The sequence below is a fragment of the Neolamprologus multifasciatus genome, chromosome 18 (genome assembly GCF_963576455.1).
Source record: "Neolamprologus multifasciatus chromosome 18, fNeoMul1.2, whole genome shotgun sequence".
NCBI lineage: Eukaryota > Metazoa > Chordata > Actinopteri > Cichliformes > Cichlidae > Neolamprologus > Neolamprologus multifasciatus.
The window spans coordinates 6,189,442-6,212,008 of NC_140456.1; the positions used below are offsets into that span (position 1 = coordinate 6,189,442).

Below are 22,567 nucleotides of genomic sequence, written 5' to 3' on the forward strand. Positions count from 1 at the left end.
TAATTTTAACGTTCTGTTCATTTGCGGTCTGATTTTTTGGAGGATAAAATATGGGTCTTTGTGTTTGAGCACAGATGCGATGCAATAAGGCCTTCGTGTTTTGTAGATTTCCCGAGCCCCATTATACCCTTAGTGCTGGAGGATAAAAGCGAGCAACATTTATTCTTGTTTGAAAGATTTTAGTATCTGTTGCATTACAAAAGAAAACAAAACGAATGAAATCCGACCATACATGGCCCGTCACAGGCTCCCTCTCCCTGCCTCTCTCTTTTCATCTCTCTCTCTCTGTTTGCACTGTTATCTTGTTTCCTCAGAAAAAGATGCTGTAGGTTGAATTTCCTCCACTGGCTTCTTTCAGCAAGAACATCAAAGAGTGTTTGTTTGACGAGAAGCCAGGATGCCAGACTTCAGTCAGAAAGGGAAGGTCCAGTCCTGTTCGGGAGACGTGTCCCAAACCATTTATCATCACTCCTCTTTACCTCAACCACAACTGTACCTCTTCACAGGGTTCCCACCCTTAGGAATTCTTTTTTTCCAGTGACACCCGGCACAAGAAGTTGGATGGAATGTTTTTTTCTCTGTGTAATAAAATGGACAATATATGTTACACAAAGTTTCCCTTTTTAGCTCACAGCTGCTTTGCCATGCTGCAGTAACATAACTCAAATCCTTGTTCATAAAAGTAAAAAGTGCTTGTTTTTCTGAACACTGCATCTGCTAATCATAAGGAAACTGTTCAACATTTCTTCTGCATTTCATAATAACACTGACTTCAGTTTAAAATAAGTCATTGAAATGTAGATTTATACAAATAAAAGTATGTGAGTGCCTCTGGGGTCCGATGCCAAGTGCAAAATTAGATGTTTTTATAATCATGAAACTATAGTGACAGTGACTCAGGTTGTATTACCATGAAATAATCTTGATTCTTGTTTCCCGCTGAGTTTCAAACCTGGATTGCTGCCCGGGTGCTGCCAAAATGCAGCAACAGCGAGCCATGCACGATGCACTTCAGCGTGTAATCTGGCTTAAATGGCATTTCTCTGCAGTATCTCCAGTATGTCGTAGACAGATCGGATCAAACCGACACTTGGAGTCTATAAACAAAAACCTTTACTCTGTCTGGAAAAGCATACAAAGAAAGATATTTTTCCCCTTTATTTGGTCTTGATATTTTAATGAAATTTTAAATAGACTCAGCTGAATGAAAGGTTTTTAAAATGTTATGGTTTGACCTTGAGTCTTTGTGAAAATCACAAGGACAGCCGGGGCACTACTTGTCTAGTGTGGGATGACCTTGTATTATAGAGTTTTCTGTGGAAAGATCATCTTCAAAAGTAGATTATCTTACCTGTTTTAACACACGTGTTCATGTCAATTTCTATAATTAGTGTATTCTTATTTAAAAAGGAAACTCTTATGTAATTCCTTATTTTCTTATTCCTCATTTTATGTCATCTACTCACTGTTTCAATGGCTGCTGCCCAAAATAAACTTGGACAAGGTTTCAAATATTGATGTCAGTGTATGTGCGACTAATCCTTATGAGCCCAAACCTCAAACTTCTCTGAACACTAAACAGTTACAGACATTTCTTTTCTACTCTGGGCTCTATATTAAATAAGACATCTCAGATACACAGCCCTGGCTGTGCACACAGACTTTCTGTTTAGTAAGTAAAAATGTATATGTATGTCACTATATGCAAATTTGTAAAACAGATTAATATCTAAATAGTTTTCATTTATTTCTTTGGACACAGCAAAGCCCAAACATCCAGGTGAAGAGTTCATCAGTTCATCAGCATTAAACTTGTATTTCTAAAATTACAATACTAACTATGTGTAAAAACGCTACGATAAGCCACTAGAAAAGATGCAAATAAAAAACAGGCAAAAGCAGATGATACTTCTCAGTAAAAATTGAGAGAGTTAAGTTCATTAACATTTGCATTTCTATTTTTTCTTCAGTCATTTAGCTGCTTTCCATGTTTTTCTTTCTGTTTGTTTTTTCCCCAGTGAGCTGTAGTAAAACCTGTAAACTACTTTAATTACTATTCCCATGTTCAAAATTCTCCTGCATACTTTACATTAAAGACTAAGGAGCTTGGACAGGAAAGCATCTGGACTTTCCAAGCTCCTTAGGCTACAATGACTTGGATGACTCAGAGCCTTCACAGACATATTGCAGTTTACATTAAAGACACTTTTTTGGCAGCTGCCTGAAAAACGCTGGATTCTTTTTCCCTTTTTCAAATTTCAGTGAACAGTGAGAAATAAAACGGAACATTTCTCTTCCTTTATAAAATAAAACGTCTTTGATTTTAGCTCAGTTTAATTACGCTGCAAAAGAAAATGTATGACTTCTGTCCATGAGACATTCCCAACCTAACAAAGTGTTTTTAAGTGAGTGTAACCCTTTCAGACACCTGCTCAAACACTCCAGCAAGATACAAGGAGACTGTGGGGAAATATGAGCAACCATTTCTTTCTTTGATATGCAAAATGACAAAAAGAAGATGAACAGCTGATGCGACAACAGTGCCGTATTATTCCCGAGTACCTCTCTACTCCCTACTGAAGACAAGAAAGACAGAAAACCACAGCAAGGGAAGAGTGTGAACCGAGAAGCCGTGCAGAGCCAAAACTGAAAAGAGAGATGGATGAACAATTGCACAAGCACAATGGGCGATTGAGGATACACAGAGTCGTGACCCAAACTGAACCACAGAAGAGCGAAAGAAGAGGGGAGCAGCAATTACCACAGCAGAGGCCAAAAAAGGCCACACACAACACACCAAAAACTCCAGTTTGGTGACTGTCAGGACGACCCAAGCTGAACATAATTGTGAAGGAAGTTGTTTGACATCTGTCCTGCAAAACTATTGTTTAATCAGCATTTCAGTGACTGTATTTCAATATGTAGTTAAAACCTTAAAATGTTCCTGTTGTGCAATCAATTTGATGTCTGTGTAGGATGAGCAGGGAACCTCACAGACGCCTGTTACCTCTTTGTTTGGTTTGGACTACATCAATTAAATAAAGTGAAGCTTATGCTCAATAAGGAGGAAGTGTAATCACTCGTCTGCCTGCTTTCCCAGGCGTTAGAGTGTTTGTCTGTTCTTTACATCACTACCACTTTCCCACACTGGCAGTCTCAATACTGACATCATTACTCTCACCTAACCATGTTAGTGCACATCTTCTTTGAACCAATCAGCTCAGAGAAGGCGTGCAAGACTAAGCCTAGTGTAAATCCATGTTCTCTATCATTCTTCCTCCCAGACTCTCATTTCTGCAGCCCACCTCCTCCCCATCTCTACCTCACAGACGCCTCAGTCAGAGCTCCATCCATCCTCAGTCTTCACCAACAGCATAAAAACTCGTCACTGCTGGAATTTTGTTTAGTCGTGTTGGGTCTTTGGAACCTAATCCCCTTATCATGAAGTAAATCCTGTTCAATTCTTGCAAGTGACCTTATTGAAATAATATATACAATTCGCTGCCTTCCACTGTAACATAAGGATTTAACAATTGAAACAACTGGAACACATGCCTATGTAACCAGTGTGATTCTGCGTTGTGTCTGATAAAAAAGGTAAAAGAAAGAAAGACCTCCAAGTAAATAATTTGCCCACTCCAGCTCCTCTCCCACAGGGGAATTGTAGAAAAGGGGTGGCATTTATTTTTACATTAAACATAAAGTATGCATTTACACGTAACATATTTGACATAAGATAAAGCAAAAACAACAACATGAAATCCGACATACCTGATAATGAACATAACTACAGGCTTGGAGCTCCTAAAAGTCAGGTATAAAAGGAACAGTTTGGGGGTTTAGAACACATTTTGTGTAATTATAACAATGTGATTTATGACCCTGTTACACCTACTTTTTACTACACTTAGGGGTTGTTCCGAGCACAGTGCAACTTCTCCACTTTCTCAGTTGTTTGCGGTGGCATTGCCAGGTTTTTACACTGTGCTAAAAGAACAGAGCATCTTTTTTAGCACTAAGTGTTTGGCTATTTTGTTTTAGGTCAGCATCTAGTGAAACACTGCACTCCTCCTCTGTAAATATCCATGTCTGCCCAGCTGAGATCCACAAAGTATCACAATATTGATGTAGAAAGTTCATTTTTTGATGATGAATCATTTGAAAATGTCCAGGGAGCGATGGAACAAAAACAAGACGCAGTTAGAGTGAGCTGTTAGATGAAGAGCTGCAGGATATTGGCTGCATACCTCCAATTACTCTGTGCCATACTGTTTGCAGACACGTCCTGTGCCGTCCTGCTTGACTCCTACTAAAGTTGCAAAGTTTTTCTTGCAATCATAAGAACAGAGCATCTTTTTTAGCACTAAGTGTTTCTCTTGCAATCGTAATTTAACTGAAAGTCTGCCAGAAAAACAATTGCAATGTAATGATAACAAAGTTTCAGATTCTGTGCTCAGACCATGAAAATCGTGCTGTACATGAACATGTACATGTACATCTCTTGAGACTAGTTTAGGTATGTTTTGGGACTTTTTGATGGCTGTACATTACAGTTATACATGAACAAAAAGTGATTCTCTCATACTGGACGTTTCATCTGTGTGGACAAATTCACCACCACTTTCCTCTGCTTGAAAACAGAGCTAGATATAACTCAGAGGCAACAAGACCAAGTGTCTGATACAGCGATGGAGGCGTGCTGTGCAAAAGTCTTGAGCTCCTCACTTCACATTTTCAAGAAAAATTGGAAAAAGGTGCTGTGATTTATTGAAACGTGCAAACATACATGGTGGTACAGTATATAAGGCAAACTGCAAACTGAATATGCACGTGTAGTGGAGACCATCTTAAAAAAAGATTGTAGAGGCCATGCTACAGGTAGATGGGATCCCAAACATAGAAGAAAAAGAAGAATTAGCAACATGTTGTATCACCTTGTGGCTATTTTGTACAGATATGAATACAATGTGTGTAGAAATATTTGCAAACCACTGGCCCGTTCCTATTCCAAGATACCCGACTGTCTGAAATGCATAGAATTCAACCAAAGCAATCTTATAGTGGCAGTGTAGTTAAACTGTATGACCTGAAAGCCGTTCAGAAAATTTCCTACCTAGATAAATGGCTGCTATTATACAGATATTCTGGGAAACTTAAAATGACGACCCTTTAACACCAAATTGCTTCTAGAGGAAGGCTAATGGTGTTTTTTTGTCCATTAAACGACACAAAAAAACTAGACAGCAGAGCGCGCAGACACCAAATTGCTCACATTTAAACACGTATCACTCTACTGTTGGGCATATTGACCTTTTAAAGAAGCAGTGTTTCACCACTAACTGGTGTTAATTAACAGCCAACCCCGCGGGCTTCGTCAATTAGGGGCCACTAATGGTCCATGTTGGGGTCGCAGCTTCTTTTCCTGTTCCACAGTCAGAATTCATTAACATCCAGGTGACATTTACGACACACAAAAGAGCAAAAAGCAGCAGTTCAGATGTTTACTGTACCTTATCCTGGCTCGTGTCTGCCCCACACACACTGGTTATGTTTGGGAAAACATCAGACCATCCAGCTGTTGTACAGTTTCTGCTAATGTTACCTGCAGGAGAAGAAATGCACACACAACTCAGTCTCTCTTTCTCAATAAGCATGCTCAAAAATAAATACAGATCCCTTTTTCCTGCTTTGTCCTTTTTTAGCAAACAGAAAAAAAATTTAGGTTTCATTGTGTCAGGTTTTGCTAATACCTTCTGGGGTTTTTTGCCTCTGTTCTTTGATTGTCCGATTTGTTCTCAATGGTCGGTGCGGTTCCCTAAGAACACCTGAATTAATGTGGGTGTCATTTTTATTTGTTTAACAATCCTTCGTTTCTGTAAGTTTTCATTAAACTTTGCACATAAAAACATAACCAAATGGCAAAAAGCAGATTCCCTCCTCACCCTCCAGTCTCCCCCCACTGTCCAAACATCTGAGTGTTTTATGGCTAACTGCAACACACTCATCTTCAAAGAACACAATTTGCATTTTCTTTATGGCCTGTAAATGGTAAAAGGCCTGTATTTATATAGAGCTTTTCTAGTCCCTAAGGACCCCAAAGCGCTTTACACAACCAGTCATCCACCCATTCACACACTGGTGATGGTAAGCTACATTGTAGCCACAGCCACCCTGGGGCGCACTGACAGAGGCGAGGCTGCCGGACACTGGCGCCACTGGGCCCTCTGACCACCACCAGTAGGCAACGGGTGAAGTGTCTTGCCCAAGGACACAACGACCGAGACTGTCCAAGCCGGGGCTCGAACCGGCAACCTTCCGATTACAAGGCGAACTCCCAACTCTTGAGAACTCTTTATGAACTCTTTATGAACTCTGAATCCAAATCCCTGCAAAGACATAAAGTCATAGAAGACAAGAAATATGTACAAGACTCAAATGAAAATGTATAACTTTTTTTTTACACCACATCAGGATTGTTTGGTTACATTCAATTAAATTTAAGCACGTGAAACAGGTTTCAAAATAGTTGTTTGGTAGTGTTCTTGTAATCAGAGTGATTCATTTTACTTCACTAAATCTCATGAAGACAAATAATTTTTGTACACTGGTTGAGGGCTTTGTATGTATCAGCTTGTAGGTGAAATGGTTGTATGAAGCTCATATTTTTGAGTAAATTAAAAGCTTAATGCAATTCTCATTTCCCATTTGTGGCCCTAAGTGAAACTCAGTTTCTCATCCCTGATTTAATTCAATTTTAAGGTTTATTCATGAGAGGACCTTGATAGTTGGTCATCTATATTGAGTCTGAGCCAAAAATAAGAAAAACTGTTCATCTAAATGCACATTTAAAACACACCAGCATCTCTAATGTCATCAGTGACCAATAATATGACTTTTTCTGGGGATTCGCTGGCAGCGGGGCACCCTTAGAATTTTCTCTTTTTGTTTGGTTTGCTCATCCAAGCACTTCAAGCCATATTCACTCAACTCTTAACTGAGCAAACATATTGTGAATCACTCATTTCAGTTTGATAGAAGTATTTTGTAGCATGAAAATATCAGCGTTTCAATGAATTTTAGTACTAAAAATGAGTGGCCACTGTGAAGTTGGAGGCTAAAAATATCTTTGTAAAGCATGATATATGAGAGCCAGTCAAAATGATTTGTCATGTAGAATGAGAGGATATTATAGCCTACAGTAGATGTTACACTGACAGATGCTACTGGACAGAAAGCCACATGAAACTCTAGAGGGAGCCATCAGGCATGGACATTCCCATAATGTTAAAAATGGAAAGTTTGCATTACAAATTGTCACAAAATGTAGGTTACTGCTTATGTTCCCACAGTGTAAAAACACCATCAGTGTGTCTAAAATGAATATCATGCAGAGCGGACAGTGAACCCCTGAGGCAAACTTGCAGGGGGGTGCCAGTGCCAAAATCTCTGCAGTGCACGGCAAGTTCATCCTCCTTTTGTAAATTCCCAGAATCCACTGTAAAAAGCACGAAGCATCATTTGTGCACTGACTGGAAGTAACATCAGCATACTTCTGCCTCACTACACACTCAACAAACCCGGTCCACTGTATCACAGAGGGGGGGAGACACAGTTGAAGCTAAGACACCGATTCAATAAGCAACAGTGATTTGCATGTACAGCACGATTACTTGCAACATCTGAGCTGCGTGCACTGCTGTGTTCGCTCTAAATATAACAGCAGTCTTGAACACAAGTGGTCACTGATGTGCAGAAGTCAGCCAGAGATGTGGATTAAAGCTTTGGCAAATACAGCATGCAGTTGAGAAAAATGGTGGGGGGGAGTTTTCAGATCTTTTACTGAAGTAAAAGTATTAACATCACACTGTGACAGCACTCAGCTTGTTTAAGTATAATGAGCACAGTGTGGCTGAAAAATAAAAAATAAAGCTTTAAATGCAGGGGAAATGACTGCTTTCAATATCTGTATATGGATTCAACTGCCAATTTTTATTAAAGATTTACTCGACTTTAAAAAAAATCAAGAAAACATTGAGATTTTTCCATCTAAACTCCCCTTTACAGGATTTTTTTCCTTTTAAATTTAATGGAAACGTGAAAAAATCAGAAGACTCAAACTATTTATGTCTTCATGAAAACCAACTTAAAAATGAACTTCTCTTAAATAATAGTTTAACTGAATAGACTCTACTTGTTCTGAGTATTTACTTGTTTGGTTAAATCCATAAAAGCATTCATGGCTCTGTCACATGGTGATTGAATGGTGACTGCGCAAAATCTATTGGCAACCACTTTGAATCAAAAGTCAGTCGCACAAGTTGTCTGATGGGAGGCAACATGTCTTCAAACAACTGCAGTCCAGCTCAGATCGACTACAATCGCTGGTGAACTGGTGAATGGGTTTGCAAATTAATTGAAGTGTAATTTATAAACTAAATTGGCAGCACGTTGCAATCAGTCTGAGGCAGTCAAGGCAGCAAAGTTATCAACTGACCGTATTCTGGTTTTAATTCCTGACCCTCGGTCATTTTGCTGCTAATTTACCGACCTGCAAAATTCTGTTTTGGTTTCAAGTTAAGTTCTGAGTGGACTCTAAATAGAATAGATCTTTATTGTTACTCTTACAAGAACAATGAAAGACAGTTTGGCATCTCTCCGTTAGCAGTATGTAGATTTTTACATTAAAATTCCTTTAGAATAGAGAGAATAAAGAGAAACCATAAAGTAGACTTAAAGGTAAAGTGGTACCTACACAGGGGATGTATGTAATAATGTAAGTATCTACACAGATTTGTACAAGTTATATACAGGTTAGATATGCCATATAAAAGAGCAGTTGCAAAACAAGGAGCAAAATCCACACAGCGCGAGGTAATCCACAGTCGTAGCTCATTAATCTTGTTGTTTAGTGACTGCTGGTGAGGAAAAGACTCGGAAAAGCCATTCTGTGTGGGTTAGATCTTAGCTTAGCCCTGATTATTAACCTCTGGCTCTCTTCCACAGTGTTTCTTTTATCCCGTCTTCCTTTTCTCACCCCAACCGGTTGTGGCAGATGGCCCCGCCCCTCCCTGAGCCTGGTTCTGTTGGAGGTTTCTTCCTGTTAAAAGTGAGTTTTTCCTTCCCACTCTCGCCAAAGTGCTTGCTCATAGGAGGCCATATGATTGTAGGGGTTTTCTCTGTTTTCTTTTTATTATTGAAGAGTCTTTATCTAACAATATAAAGTGCCTTGAGGCAACTTATTTTGTGATTTGGCGCTGTATAAATCAATATGTAACTGAAAATTAAGTAGTTGAAATGTGAATTTCTGTGTATATAGACAGCAAGTGATTTATAACTTTAGCCAATTTACCACAGTTAAATACAACATTATCACAAACAGACTGCATTCAATTGTCAGTTTGTCCCTATTTAATCACAAACTGATAGCAGACTGACAGACACCAAAGTCACTTTGAAGAAGTTCATTGTAGTAATTTTGGTCGTCTCCAACTGTTGTTTTCCATAGTGTGGCATTACCATCATTTCTAAACTGATAGTGAGTTGATCTTGATTGAAATACTTAAATAATTAAATTGTCTGATGAACAGTTTTTTTATGGCTATTTTTGATATCTGAGAAACTACACAATATTCACATTTAGGAGGCCGTGAAAAACATAAAATATATTTTCTTTCAGTTTACTGATCAGTCAACTAAACAGTTGTAAAGTAAAGTTAAAAAAAAAAAAAACAGGCTTCTAAGATTGGAGACATTTAGTGTAAAAGTGGGGTAAAAAAATGACAAGCTGGAACAAAACTGTGGGAAGAGCTAGGTGACAAATCTCTGTTGGGTCGGGTGTTTTTAAATTTTTCTCTTAAAACGTTAAAATTGTGCAGCAATTTTATGGACACTGACACACCACTCAGTTGTGTAGTTATGTCTCAGGTACAAGTGACAAGTTGTCATTTTTTTTGTGCAGGTTTAATGTTGCAAAGTCATTTATTTTCTGAGTAATTATTGTTTTATATTTTCTGATTATTTTTTATTTTTTCCCCCTTTTTTTTAGTTCTGTTTACTTAGTTAAACTAAACCTCTCGTGATGCTATAATTAGCAGTATGAAGGTGAGCTGCCTAAAATTAATGTAGACTAAAACTAAATAAAGAGTTTCTCTTTCAAAGTTGAATTCATGGCTTTCTCACTGGTTTCATTTAAATGACAGAAAACAAAGTATTCAGTAACTCCAGGAAGAATGTCTTTACTATTTCAGTAAAGCGTAATAACTGTAGGGTGTCTGTATCTGTCTCAGACAGGGGAAGCGTCAGGGTGAGCTTTGGCTCCGAACAAGCCGCTGGGCGCTTGCATAATGTTTAGTCATCAATGTAAATCAGAGCACACTCAGAGCGGAAACCCAAACTGCCATCTGGTCACTGGCTGGAAAATCTGATGGATTCAGGAGGGAATCCACTGACTGCACACATTCACACAACTGGGAGATGAACAATGTCAAACAGGGACAGAGAGCCTTGAGTATTAATGCTGAACCCATCTGGTGAGTGACTTAAGTGCAGCTCTAGATAATGTGAAAAGTTATCTGCAGATATTGAAGCCTGGTATCATTATATCGTTATATTACAGGAGCAGCCTCATGGAAAGTGAACAAATGGAGGAAGAAATTCTGTACAAAAAGAACAATTTTTAAAAGGTCTCTTCATGCTCCAAATTTCATTGTATGTTTTTTGTGTGAATGTTTTTGTAAAGCAGCTGCAAAACAAAAGTAATGGAGCAGAAGAATGCTCAAGTAATGTATAAACACATCAGTTTTTACTTTAACTCTGATGTCTGTGTTTTCATGGCAGTCCTTCAGTGTAAGGGGAGATTAGGACAGGATTGCAACAAATTGTTACCCATGCACTCTAATGACAAAATTGACCTCAGTAAGACTGAAGTGTACACTCACAGAAATCATAACAATGGTTTAAGTGAGTTACTGCATTCCAGTGTTATGTTAATATAAGACTATAGTCATGTGATCAGCAGTTTAGGCAAATAGCTACCAAAATTTTAACTTTTAAATTTCATTTTTCCTCAACTTATTTATCTGCGGAAACACAAAAACATCAGTTAAAGAGATCCTTTACATTTATTCATGAATTAACCGTACTCACCATCTCTGCCAAACACAGTCCTGAGGACTCGAGGGCAGGGGATGGTCACGGTCTCTCCAAACTCCGCTCGCTCCCAGCATGCAATGCTGTCCCAGTCTCCTTTGCATCCGGGGCCTGTGAACGGTGGGTAGTTAGGTTTAGAAAATTTTTAACTTGAAGTATACATTTAAAATTCCTCTTTAGAAACAAACATACAAAAAAGGCAGCAGCACCTCTCACTTGCTAAAAGTACATTTTTGCATTTGTGATTGGATGCACGAACTGTGTGAAGTTGTTGCCTCAGTGACGCAGTAGCTCCTCTGGCTCATGACCCATCACTATACAAAGATTACTGTAATGTGTCAGATAACGATATAAAGTTATCAGCTTTACTGTCATTGGTTGGCTGTACTGCACAAACTGATGAGAAAGAAAATTGACTGAGAGGTCAAGGAGGCTTATCCAGGACAAACTCATCTCTAAAATCTGACCAATACTCTGGGAGGAGTTTAACCTCAACCTTAAGCACTTTTCAGGTGTAGACCCATTAAGTCGACTACAGATAGGTAGACAAACTGAGTCGTCACCATTGCACAAACATGTTGGTGTTTCAGTCGGATGTGTTAAGAAACACTGGTAGACATACAGACCACAATACTGGAGGGATACTGGGGTATTCCCAGACCAGCCAAGAGATGCAATGCTTCCAGGATGTCCTGGGTCTTCCCCAGGGAATCCTTCTCCCAAATGGACATGCCATGAGGTGCCCAGTCAGACCTTCAAGCTACATCAGCATCAGCTCTATTCTGAGTGCCTCCAAAATAACCAAGTTCCTCCCTTTTTCTCAAAAAGTGAGTTTATACACCCTGAAGCTCATTTCCACAGCTTGCATCTGCAATCTGTCACAACCAACAAGGTGAGGCTGCAAATGCAGAGTGATTTGTCACTCAGCTCATGCAGCTTTGCCTGCATAATCGGTCAAGTCAGTCTCCCACTCTGGAATATCTCTCCGAGCTCTTAAGCGTGAGCCTTAATGGGTGTGAAAGTGCTGATGGCAAACTGAGCAGTCATATCGGCTTTTTAGCAACAGATGAATGGAGACGGCGTGCTTACTAAACGCACCCCTCCTCCCCAACACCCCTGCTAAACATCCATGCTGCATGAGCATCACACACACACCTTTTAATACAATAACATATTAAATCCGTTTTTCTTATTAACTTGTTTGTGTGACGAGGAGGGGGTGGATATGAGCTTCTTCAGAAATAATCCTCCTCTTCTCCCCAATTCAGTGCACCTCTGCAAAGATCTTCATCCACAGTGAAACAAGACAGAAAGAACATGAAAATTTGAAGCTCACAATTTTCAATTTGTTTTTTCTTTTCATGTTATTTCCTGTTTTTCATTTTGCATTTCCTTGTTCCATGCTCACTTTCATATTGGTTTTATTTTTTTTCTGTATTCCATTTAATCCTTCCCTTGGATTCTTTATTTCTTGCTATGCAGTCATCTTTCAGTCTATTCTACATTTATTTTCTGTCTTTAATTGTCTTATCGTCACATGTGTTTCCTGTTTTACTTCCCCTGTATTTTCCTTATCTGTTTTATTGTTATGTTATTGCAGCATATCATACAATATTTATTTATCCTTCTTGCCTTCATGTCATATTATGACTTTCTCTTTGTGCAATTGTCTGTTTCCTGTTAAAAGACTCACTTTTTCTTATGTGTTATTAACTTCTATATTATGAAGGTTTAAAACTCCAGAGATGGGAAAGTTTTCAGGTATCTGTACTCTACTTGATTATTTTAGACAGTATTTTACTGTCATTACTTTGGTCCTTATCATACGACTGTCGTAAAAGACAGAGATCAAAGAAACATATTCAAATGAAAAATTATATAATGTATGCACCTGTACCATACGCAGGGATTAAAGTGGGTCAGAATCATCCGGAACAGCATTGGAGGTGCAGAATAAGTTGTGGGTGTGGCACAATCTAGCGAGCTAGAAGAGGAGGTAAAATCAACCACCTTCAATGTGAACAGAAACCAGCTCGTTTTCCTCTTTTTTGCTCTATTTTTCTCTCCTGGTGTTCAGTGTAACACATTCAAGCTGAAAACATTCAGTCTAATCAGAAATTAATGTGAAGGAAGTTTCTTGCCCCTTAATATTTTATTAAGCGACTAGGAATTTATTAAGGAATTATTATTATTAACATAGAAGGTAAAGGTTCAGCAGTCCAAAATACTTGGTGGAAGAGCTGCTTTTTGATGAATCAGTATCAGTTTTTTTTTAACGCTGTTCTTTTACTTTAGTGATGAATGTTTGTACTGTTGCCACCTCTGCTGAACGCATCCCCCGGTCTCCCGTGTATGGGTCCTTGATTCTGAAATGGTTACATGTCCTTCCTTTGTGAATTTGGCCTAGCTTCCAAATGTAGGAACTAAAGCTTATTCTTGTCAAGACCTCTCTGTAAATAATCTGCAAGACGAAAATGCTAAATTCAGACACCATCCTTCCTTTAGAGTACTAAAAAGAGGAACAGCCAGGGGGTGGAGGGGTGGTGGAGGGGGTGACGGTGAGACGAAAAGTCGTAAAAGACGGGAAATAACAGACAGAGAGAGCAAAAGAGGGCAAAAAAGGAGAGATGAAAGAGTGAGAGAACAAATGTCTTTGGGTAAAATGGCTCAAACACAGATTTGAACTCATTGGTGCATGAAGAAAACTCCATCTACCCGCTAAGTGATCCATCCTTTCTCTGAGCGCTTTCATAAAAACACATCAGAGGACCAGCTTTTAAGTGACCAGGCGGCAAAAGCACAGCAGTACACATCTGGAGGGATGTCGTCTTTCTCTGCTTTATGGTCTTTTTTTTAAATTTCCCAGTCAGTACAAAGTAAAGGGTGACTGAGCCTTTTGGATTTCATGCAGTGAGTTTTTAAAAGTGACTTATGTATAAGTGGGTAAATATATTCCATTAACCTCCTTCAGTTACAGACATGTTTTGAAGGAAAACTTTGCTAAAACTCCATTTTTACTTCAATTTGACATCCAAAAGTTTCCAAATACTCACAAATGTCACTGGCACTTTATTTCACACAATTTTGACACAGACGATGTGTTCGGTGGTGGCCAAGTCAGTGAGGGATCACAACATGACATTATAGACTTTGTGATTTCAAGCTGCCCCTGATGAAAAATGACCAGTGTGAAAGAATCTGTCATATCTTTGGTTTAGCATTCAAACCCACAAGCTCGAGTTGACTTAGAAGAGGTTTGAAGTTGTCCATCTAAAGCCTGAGTGTCAGAAAAATGAAGATGGTTGAAAATATACATCAAACTTGCTGTTGTATCCAAGTTTATTTGATTCATGCTGCACAGTGTGGCTTGCAATAAACTTGCTGAATTCAAAGTGCCTGATGAGTACTTTGCACAGTTTTCCATATTTTCCATATTTCATATTTGATACATACAGTTTGGTTTTGTTTTAATTTGTCAACTGGTTCAATAAACTATTTTATTTTATGTGTTTAATGAAGGCAGCTGAGGCTGCACAACCTGAAACAAACTGAGTCTGGTGATTGGTTACTGCAGCACACACAGTAAAAGGCTCATTGCCCCAGGGTGGAGGGCTGAGCAATACATGAGACCCTTTCTATTCCTTCTATAAAGCTCCTCCCATTCTGACGTTTGAAACATTTTAAAAATCTACACATGCACATCGACACTTTGCAATAACGTACACTTGCAACAGTCCTGATTATTACTACAGTTTTACTTATAATCGGTTCTTTGTTATCACTTAGATGATTTAAGGATACATGTAAGCAAAAGCAGCATATGAAACTAAAACAAGAAGTAAAACAAGAAGTATGAAATATAGTCATCATAACTCTTCTTTTTTCATGCCTCGTTCTTTAGACAGGTCGTCACAGCGGCTATATCTGCATATCTGATACCCATCATGATACTGCCATCCCCATTTATGCAGGCTTGGGACCAGCAGTGGCTCATGTCCCCCAGCTGACACAGCCTGGCTGACCAGGTTGAGTGGAAGTAACCCAAAAATAGGCTAACTAACGCTGAGGATAAACCCTAAATATGATGACAATCATGTGTACTACAGTATATATTATTGAAATGTTATTTAAGGCAGCGGTCCCCAACCCCCGGACCTCGGACCGGTACCGGTCCTTGAGTCGTTTGGTACCGGGCCGCGAGAGTTGAGGCTCGGGTGTGAAATGTATGGTTTTCAGGGTTTTTATCGGTTTTCCGCGTTATTTTGTTATCGTTTTTATCGTTAACTCTGTTTTCCTGGGTCTTTTCACATGTGTTATGAATAAATCTTCTTTTTTTCGGTACCGGTACTAGTTTTATTTTGTTGTATTTATCCGCGACACCTTAAAGGCCGGTCCGTGAAAATATTGTCGGGCATAAACCGGTCCGTGGCACAAAAAAGGTTGGGGACCGCTGATTTAAGGGATCAGCATAGACCTCAGAATCCAATTAAACTTTAGGTCCATTTAGAAACATTTTTGCTACTTTTAAAGGTCAAATGTGAGATTCTTGGTTTTCACCATGGCTGAGCGAGTTAAATGTCAACTGTTTTGTGTCAAAACATTAGCGGGGCTACAGCATCAGATAAGATCCTGAGAGATTAGTTATAATAAAACTGCTCTCCCCAGCAGATTTGACTCCGCAGAGGTTTTCAGCAGTGTTAAATCTTTGCTCTCGTTCGTGTCATTGAGCTTTAATTAACACAGCAGGAGCGTCCAAACTCACATCACAGAGGAGGAAAGTCAGACTCGTCGATGCTGTGCAAACTGTTTTGGGCTTGAACATAACAAAAGAATATCTTTATGAGCTTTTCATAGATTTTCATAGACTTTTGTGCATTTTAGACATAGATGCGTAGTTTAAACTTTAATGATGGAAAGGGAAAGTTTGCTCAAGTTTTTCTGGCTAATAGAAACATCACTGGAGACGTTTCAAATGTGCGTCTGTTGGATCTGGTGACTTTCACTCAGAAGATGGTACACTGTGGCCATAGGGGATGGACATCAACACGCAGGTGGGCTATGGTGTTGGTACTTAGGGGCTCAAAGTATGTCAAGAAAAGCAAAAAAAAAAGTGATGGAGATTGATTGCGTTACACCACCACAAGCCTGTCTCTTTAATACAAGGCGGGAGGCCTCCATACTTTCATGTTGTTTACAGAAAATTCTGACAGTACCATCCGAAAGTCGCAGCACAAATTGAGACTCATGGGATCAGGAAATATTACCTTATATTGTCCAGTTCGGCTGATTCTTTACGAACCGTAGCCTCAGTTTCTCATTTCTTAGCAGACAAGACGTGTCAGCGATTACCCAGTGACGATCGGTGCGGTCTTTTGCTGCTGCTTCAAGGATCAATGTGTTGCACATTCAGAGATGCTCTTCTGCAAACTTTGGTTGTAACAAGTGGTTGTTTGAGTAATTTTGCATTCCTATCAGCTCAAAGCAGTCCTTCTCTTACAGCTGATAAAGCATTTTTGCCACTTACCAGAAAGTTTCTATTTTTTGGAGGATTCTTAGTAAACCCTAGTGACAGTTGTGCTGGAAAATCGTAACATATCAACAGTTCTTTAATACTCGGACCAGCCCATCTTTCAAGTCACTTACATCACCTTCATAGCCCTTTCTTATGCTTGTTTTGAACTTCATCAGCTTGTCTTGACCATGTCTTCATACCTACATCTGTTGAGTCGCTGCCATGTGATTGTCTGATTAGACATTTGCATTAATGAGCAGAAGAACAGGTGTACCTAACAAAATGGTCAGTAAGTGTATGTGTGACGTCGGCATCATTCCTCGTATACTTGCTTGCACTTTCCCAGTGGAGGGGGTCTTGATGCATTCTCAATCAGTTGATTCTGTTCATCTGGACGTCGCGTTTTGTGACTTCCAGATGAACAGAATCAACTTTTGGTGATTTCCCAGTGGAGGATTGAAAGGACTACCCATCGGATTATTATTCTTATTCTATTAAGACATTTCATGACTCGAGGAAGTTACAATATTGAGCTTTTTTTTTTTTTTTTTTTTTTTGAATAGCAGCATAAACCTATCTTATGTTCTTCACAAAAATGTTCACCTGTTGCTACAGAATCAAACCATTTTTAAATGTAATAAAATGATCCTGCCATTTTAAATGACACATGCAGAGTTGATGTTTATTATTGTTTTAAAAACATCATTATATACAGGATGTAATGAGACTGGATGAGAGTGCCACCCCTGCTCCATGCATTAGAGTTACACTGTTGCAATATGATATTATATAAATTGCATTTAAATAAATTGTACACAATATAAAAGAGGTAGCTATACCACATGTATCCCTGCCCACGGCTATTGCACGAATCATGGTATTAGCATGTGAAGTGACATATTGCATAAAATATAATAAAATAATATAGAGAGGAGTGACATGTAACTCAAACATGTGGCAGGGGAGGTGAGAGCAGACTGAACAATACTCTGGGATCTAGAGAAGTAGAATTTTGTTTCCAGTGTCTCGGAGAGAGGCAAGAGGATTGCCAATTATTTTTTAGTCCATATCGATGACCTTCTGTAGACCTTTTTTTTGTCACCACTGAGCATTCAGCACACCACAATGTGAGGCAGGATGTTAAGACACTTCCTACTGTGGAGCGGTTAAAGGTCACCAGAGCTTTTCTTCAGGATTTTGAGAAAGTGTAAGAGTTGCTGCGCCTGCAGACCAGGAGAGACTGTCTGTTCTGCAGATTTCCAGGAATTCAAATCTGTGGTCCATGCAGTCTCAATTTATCAAGATGGGGAGGGGGACTATCCTGCAGCTGAGTTATTTTATTTGTTTATTTATTTATTTTAATTTTTGGTCAGCTTATGGACCTCCTCTCTCTAAGCAGACTAAAGGAGGAGTCGGACTAATATTGATATACTTCAAAATTTGAAACACGTGTGCTACAAATGTTCCGATGTTAATGGTACTGTATACTATTATAACATCTGACACGATTTGCATAGAAACTATTCACTCAGAACATTAAAATACATCATCAGATTTACAATGTTGTATTGAGTATGACCCAGCTGAGGTTCAAACACATAAACTGTCTCCATCTGTTTACATTTTTGACTGCGGTGGCCGGATGACGGATGATTCGACTTTTTCTACTATCCCTCACTATGTTTCATGTGGCTCAGGGGCGAAGAGGTTAGAGATTTTTATATCACCAACTCTCAGTCCAGTATTTCTCATTATTTTTATGTAAAAGTGGTGGATTTTTCTTTATGGATCATTAAAAACGCTTACTTTACACTTAGTTTAGTTCAACAAAAATATATAATCAAAAGCTCTTTTCTCCCGACTCTTTTTTGTACTTTCTGAGCTGTGAACATCATCAGAGGACCACATTCTGTGTATTTTCTGTGGTAATTAGCCTCTTTTGAAGATGGGCACATAGGAAGATAAAGTCTGGGTGAGACTAATCCGCTATTTTGAAAGCATAAGTCAACATTTGGGGAAACTGCTGAGCTGCTTTTATATGCAGCACTGATGAAAAGAGAACAGAACTGTTAGCCTGGCCATGTCCAAAGTTTACAAAGTTAGCAGAAAGCTTTCTACTTCCTCTAAAGCTCACTTCCTAATGACATGTATGTCAGTGGATATGCAAATATAGGAAAAGACTTGTCATATTATAGGTGTATCAAGTGGCAATAATGATAAATTGCAAAAATTAAACAATGCTGTTGACTTTGTAACTGCACTTTTGGAAAGAAAGCTAGAAAGAGATTATTTTTCTGAAGTGTTAAACCATCCATCCAACTTCTTCAACTTCATCCAAGGCCAGGTCATGGGAGAAGTCCATCTCTCCATCCACCTTCTCCAGTTTATCCAGGGGAAGACCAAGACGTTATGCCCAGAACATCATACCCAAGAGGCATCATCCCTATCAGATCTCTGAACCACCTCAACTAGCTCCATTCAACGTGGTGCAGTAACAACTCTATACTGAACTCCTCTACAATGACTAAACTCCAAACTCTAAGGTAGAGATCAGCCACACTTCAGAGAAAGCTCATTTTTGCCACTTTTAGCTACAGTCTCATTACCCAAAAGAAAGAGATCGTGGGGTGGCTGTGGTTCAGGCGGTAAACTGGGTCATTTACTGATCGGAAGGGTGGTAGTTCGACCCCGCTCCACCCTCCCTGCTGTTTAAATACTTAAACCATGTAGGGCAGCAATCCTGACCCACAACAGGCACGCCATTTTCTGGCTGAGGACTATGGCCTCAGACTTCGAGGTGCTAATTCTTATTTGTGCCACTTCACTACGAGCTGGAGGCCGTCACCTGAAGAAGTCAACAGGACCCTATCGTCAAAGCAGAGATAAGAGTCTGAGGTCATCAAGGCAGAAGTCTTTGTACACAACCACAGAGGACTTAATGTGTGAAAGAACTGAAGACTTTCAGCTTTAAATCAAGAGGTATTACAAAGGTTTTGCAGTTTAATTCTTAGCTACCAGTCAGTGTTGTGTACATATCCAAAACAGAGGCTTGTTCTCAGTCGGTTCAAACATTTTTCAAACCTGCTCCTCTTGACAGCACTATTATTAAAGACCACCAGAAGCAATATCTTATCAGACAAGAGACCCGACCAAACCTTGAGGTAAGATTATTTTGTCACATCAATAAAAGTCAAGCTTGTGTTGTAAATGATAAACAACGGCGTCCTGGAGGATCCTTGGCAGAAAAACTTACACACAAACTCATGTAATCGAATGATAATAAATTAATAGTATGGGTTTCAGAAGAGCGCTTGGGTGTTTTTGGAGAAAATGTTTTTGAAGAAAATGCCTTGTTGCTGTCACAAATCACCCCTGACACTCGTCTCCGCCCTGCTCCACTCTCGTCTTCACCTCTCTTGTGAACTGTCTGATGCTTCAGATGTTTTTCCCCAAGCGTTTAAACCTTCTCTATGTTCTACTCTTTGCACGTTTATCTATCTCAGTCTAATTTCAGGGTGTCAAAGCGTGGCCCACAGGCTAATGGTGGCACTTGTTAATATATTATTATAGTAAAAGATTTACTACTGCGTTTAACTCTAAGGATCAAGAATAAAGAAGCATTTCTCTTTTGTTGAACCACCACAGCAGCTCCCTGAGCAACAGACGTCCAGGGTTATCATCCTCTGGGCTAAATCTGGTCATTGCATGCATCAGCCTCTGTGGATTCAATTACTGTGTTAAAATTTTCCTCAAAAAAGAAATTTGGGAAATGGGAAACTGCCCTTAAACAAAACTTTATGCAACAGTGAGATTAATAATCATTACAATCAGTACCTGTGAGGGGTAAGTCTCTGTTTTCTTTTTTGTTTTGTTTGATTCAAGTTTAGATGGATAGTTGGCTATTTCAACACTATAATTGAACCCGCAGGCACTGAGGCTGCAGACACTTAACTAACTTAATTTATTTAAGTTAAATTTTAGGTAGCACAATGTGCCACTGGACGAAAATCAGCCCTTGATTATTTGTCATTTTTATTGTAGATCACAAAGTAACCCAAAAGTTTGAGCAGTAGTCTAGACTTCAGGATAATAGAGTTCTTAATTTGTTCCTAAATTTGGCAGAAACAATCACATGTCTGTCGTGTCCAGATTTAATTCAGGAATGATTTTGTGTGAATCCATTCCCAGCTGCAGAGATTGCACAGATTTTCAGTGCACTCGGTGAAAGCTAAGTGACCTTTACGAAAGCTTTTCATGTTGTGTAGAAAACATGGCTGGACAGAAGACAAAATATGGGCTTAAACTGCGTTATGAGATCTAATCATGTTCTCACATGGTGTGATTACATGTACACACTGTATGCAGGGTCCTTCATGCTTTTGCATATCAGCCTTCAGACTGCAGGGTTTATGTCAGGAGATGTATTCTAAAACACGTCTTCAGCTGAGAGTCAGAGAGGAGAAACACACAGTTTTACTTGTTGCTTAGCTCTCGCACGAGAGTGAGGGCTCAGAGACTCGCACTGAGAGACTGCCCTGGTCTTTATTTATACATCAGTAGGTGTTTGTTCCTTACATTGGAATGTGGAGGTGTATGTGTGTGTGTGTGTGTGTGTAGGTGTGCGTGTCAGAGTGTGACCCCATAAACGACTTCCCTAAACCTACTGGTCTGGAAAATCCAACAGCTCATCTAAATGTAAAAAAGGCACTTAGACTAAAACTGACATAGCTACGTTTATCCTACCGTAAAACAATAAAAGAAGGTACGACCTTTCCCATGCTTCCAGGATGTGGGTGTGAATGCCAGAGCACTCTGGAATGCACACAAAGCCTTTGCAGACTATTAAGGATCGCACATCCTATCACTACAATATGTACAATTTTCTATTGACAGTTGTTTTCTCTTTATCTGAGCCTATTTCAGTGGAACAAAAAGCAAAACTTCAACTTTATAAAAAGAAAATGAATAATTATAAAAGTTCATTTGAAAGTTTGACTCAAAGCAAACACTAAATTACTGATAACCCGATAGCTAAATGCCTGAGGGATTTCCTTCTAAGGACTGCCACTGGAGCTGGAGTTTGTTCAACTACAATACAAGAGACACACTATATAAGTAGCTGAATGATATCAATGATATGAATAACTTTTGCAAGTGGAACCCGGTTAGCTTACAAATAGGGAAAGGAAGGACAGGAAATTAGCTGGTTAGCAATAATTTTAGTTTCATGATGAGAATGAAGGAATTTATCACCACTAAAGCTATTTAATCAATCCTGGGCAAAAACTCAAAAATATAAAATACAAATAAATTCCAAATAGTGACGTTGCCGCAGCTCTTTAACATTTATACCAATCATTAAGCTGCGAATACTCGCTGCAGCAAGAAGTGTCATCATCAGGCAAAACCTCAGTATTAGCACTTGTATAGAAGAAGATGTTTCCTATACCAGTCAAAACCTGAATCAAAGAAATAAGAGCTGCCACTACATGAAAGCACAGTTTGCACCAGCAGATGTGACTTCAGTTTCTGTGTCCTCACCATTCAAGAGGGCAAACGCGGCAAAAATAATTGTCCCAGAAAACAATCCTGGAAACCGTGACTGAGGTCAAATAGACCAAAAGATTCCCCCATCACCTTTTCCTAATAACTTTTCCTTCACTTTGATGAAAACCTTCATAAAGAAAGGAAAGGAGAAATTTATACAGACTTAGGGGAGGAAAATGCAGTGCACCAAGACTTTACTTAGACAAGGCTCTTTGATGTGACAGTGAATGTTCTTGATTAGGGATGGGTACCGGTATCCGGTGCCATGATGGCACCGGTTCTGACATAAACGGTAGTAACCAGACCGAAAAGCAGGGCACATTTCGGTGCTTTTTTTTCCTGAGATGTCATACACTTTAG

General features: G+C 39.2%; 1 protein-coding gene across 2 annotated transcripts in view; it reads right to left on the bottom strand.

Moving 5' to 3' along the window:
* The window catches only part of LOC146497231 (vasoactive intestinal polypeptide receptor 2-like), a 76,863-nt gene that overhangs the window by 24,773 nt on the left and 29,523 nt on the right, over positions 1-22,567 (bottom strand). For both annotated transcript variants that reach the window (XM_085139304.1, XM_085139305.1), the window contains exons 3-4: positions 11,146-11,259; positions 5,511-5,602 (exon numbers count right to left, since the gene is read on the bottom strand). In XM_085139304.1, coding sequence (XP_084995430.1) covers positions 5,511-5,602; positions 11,146-11,259 — 206 coding nt within the window. The remainder of the gene's footprint in view (positions 1-5,510; positions 5,603-11,145; positions 11,260-22,567) is intronic.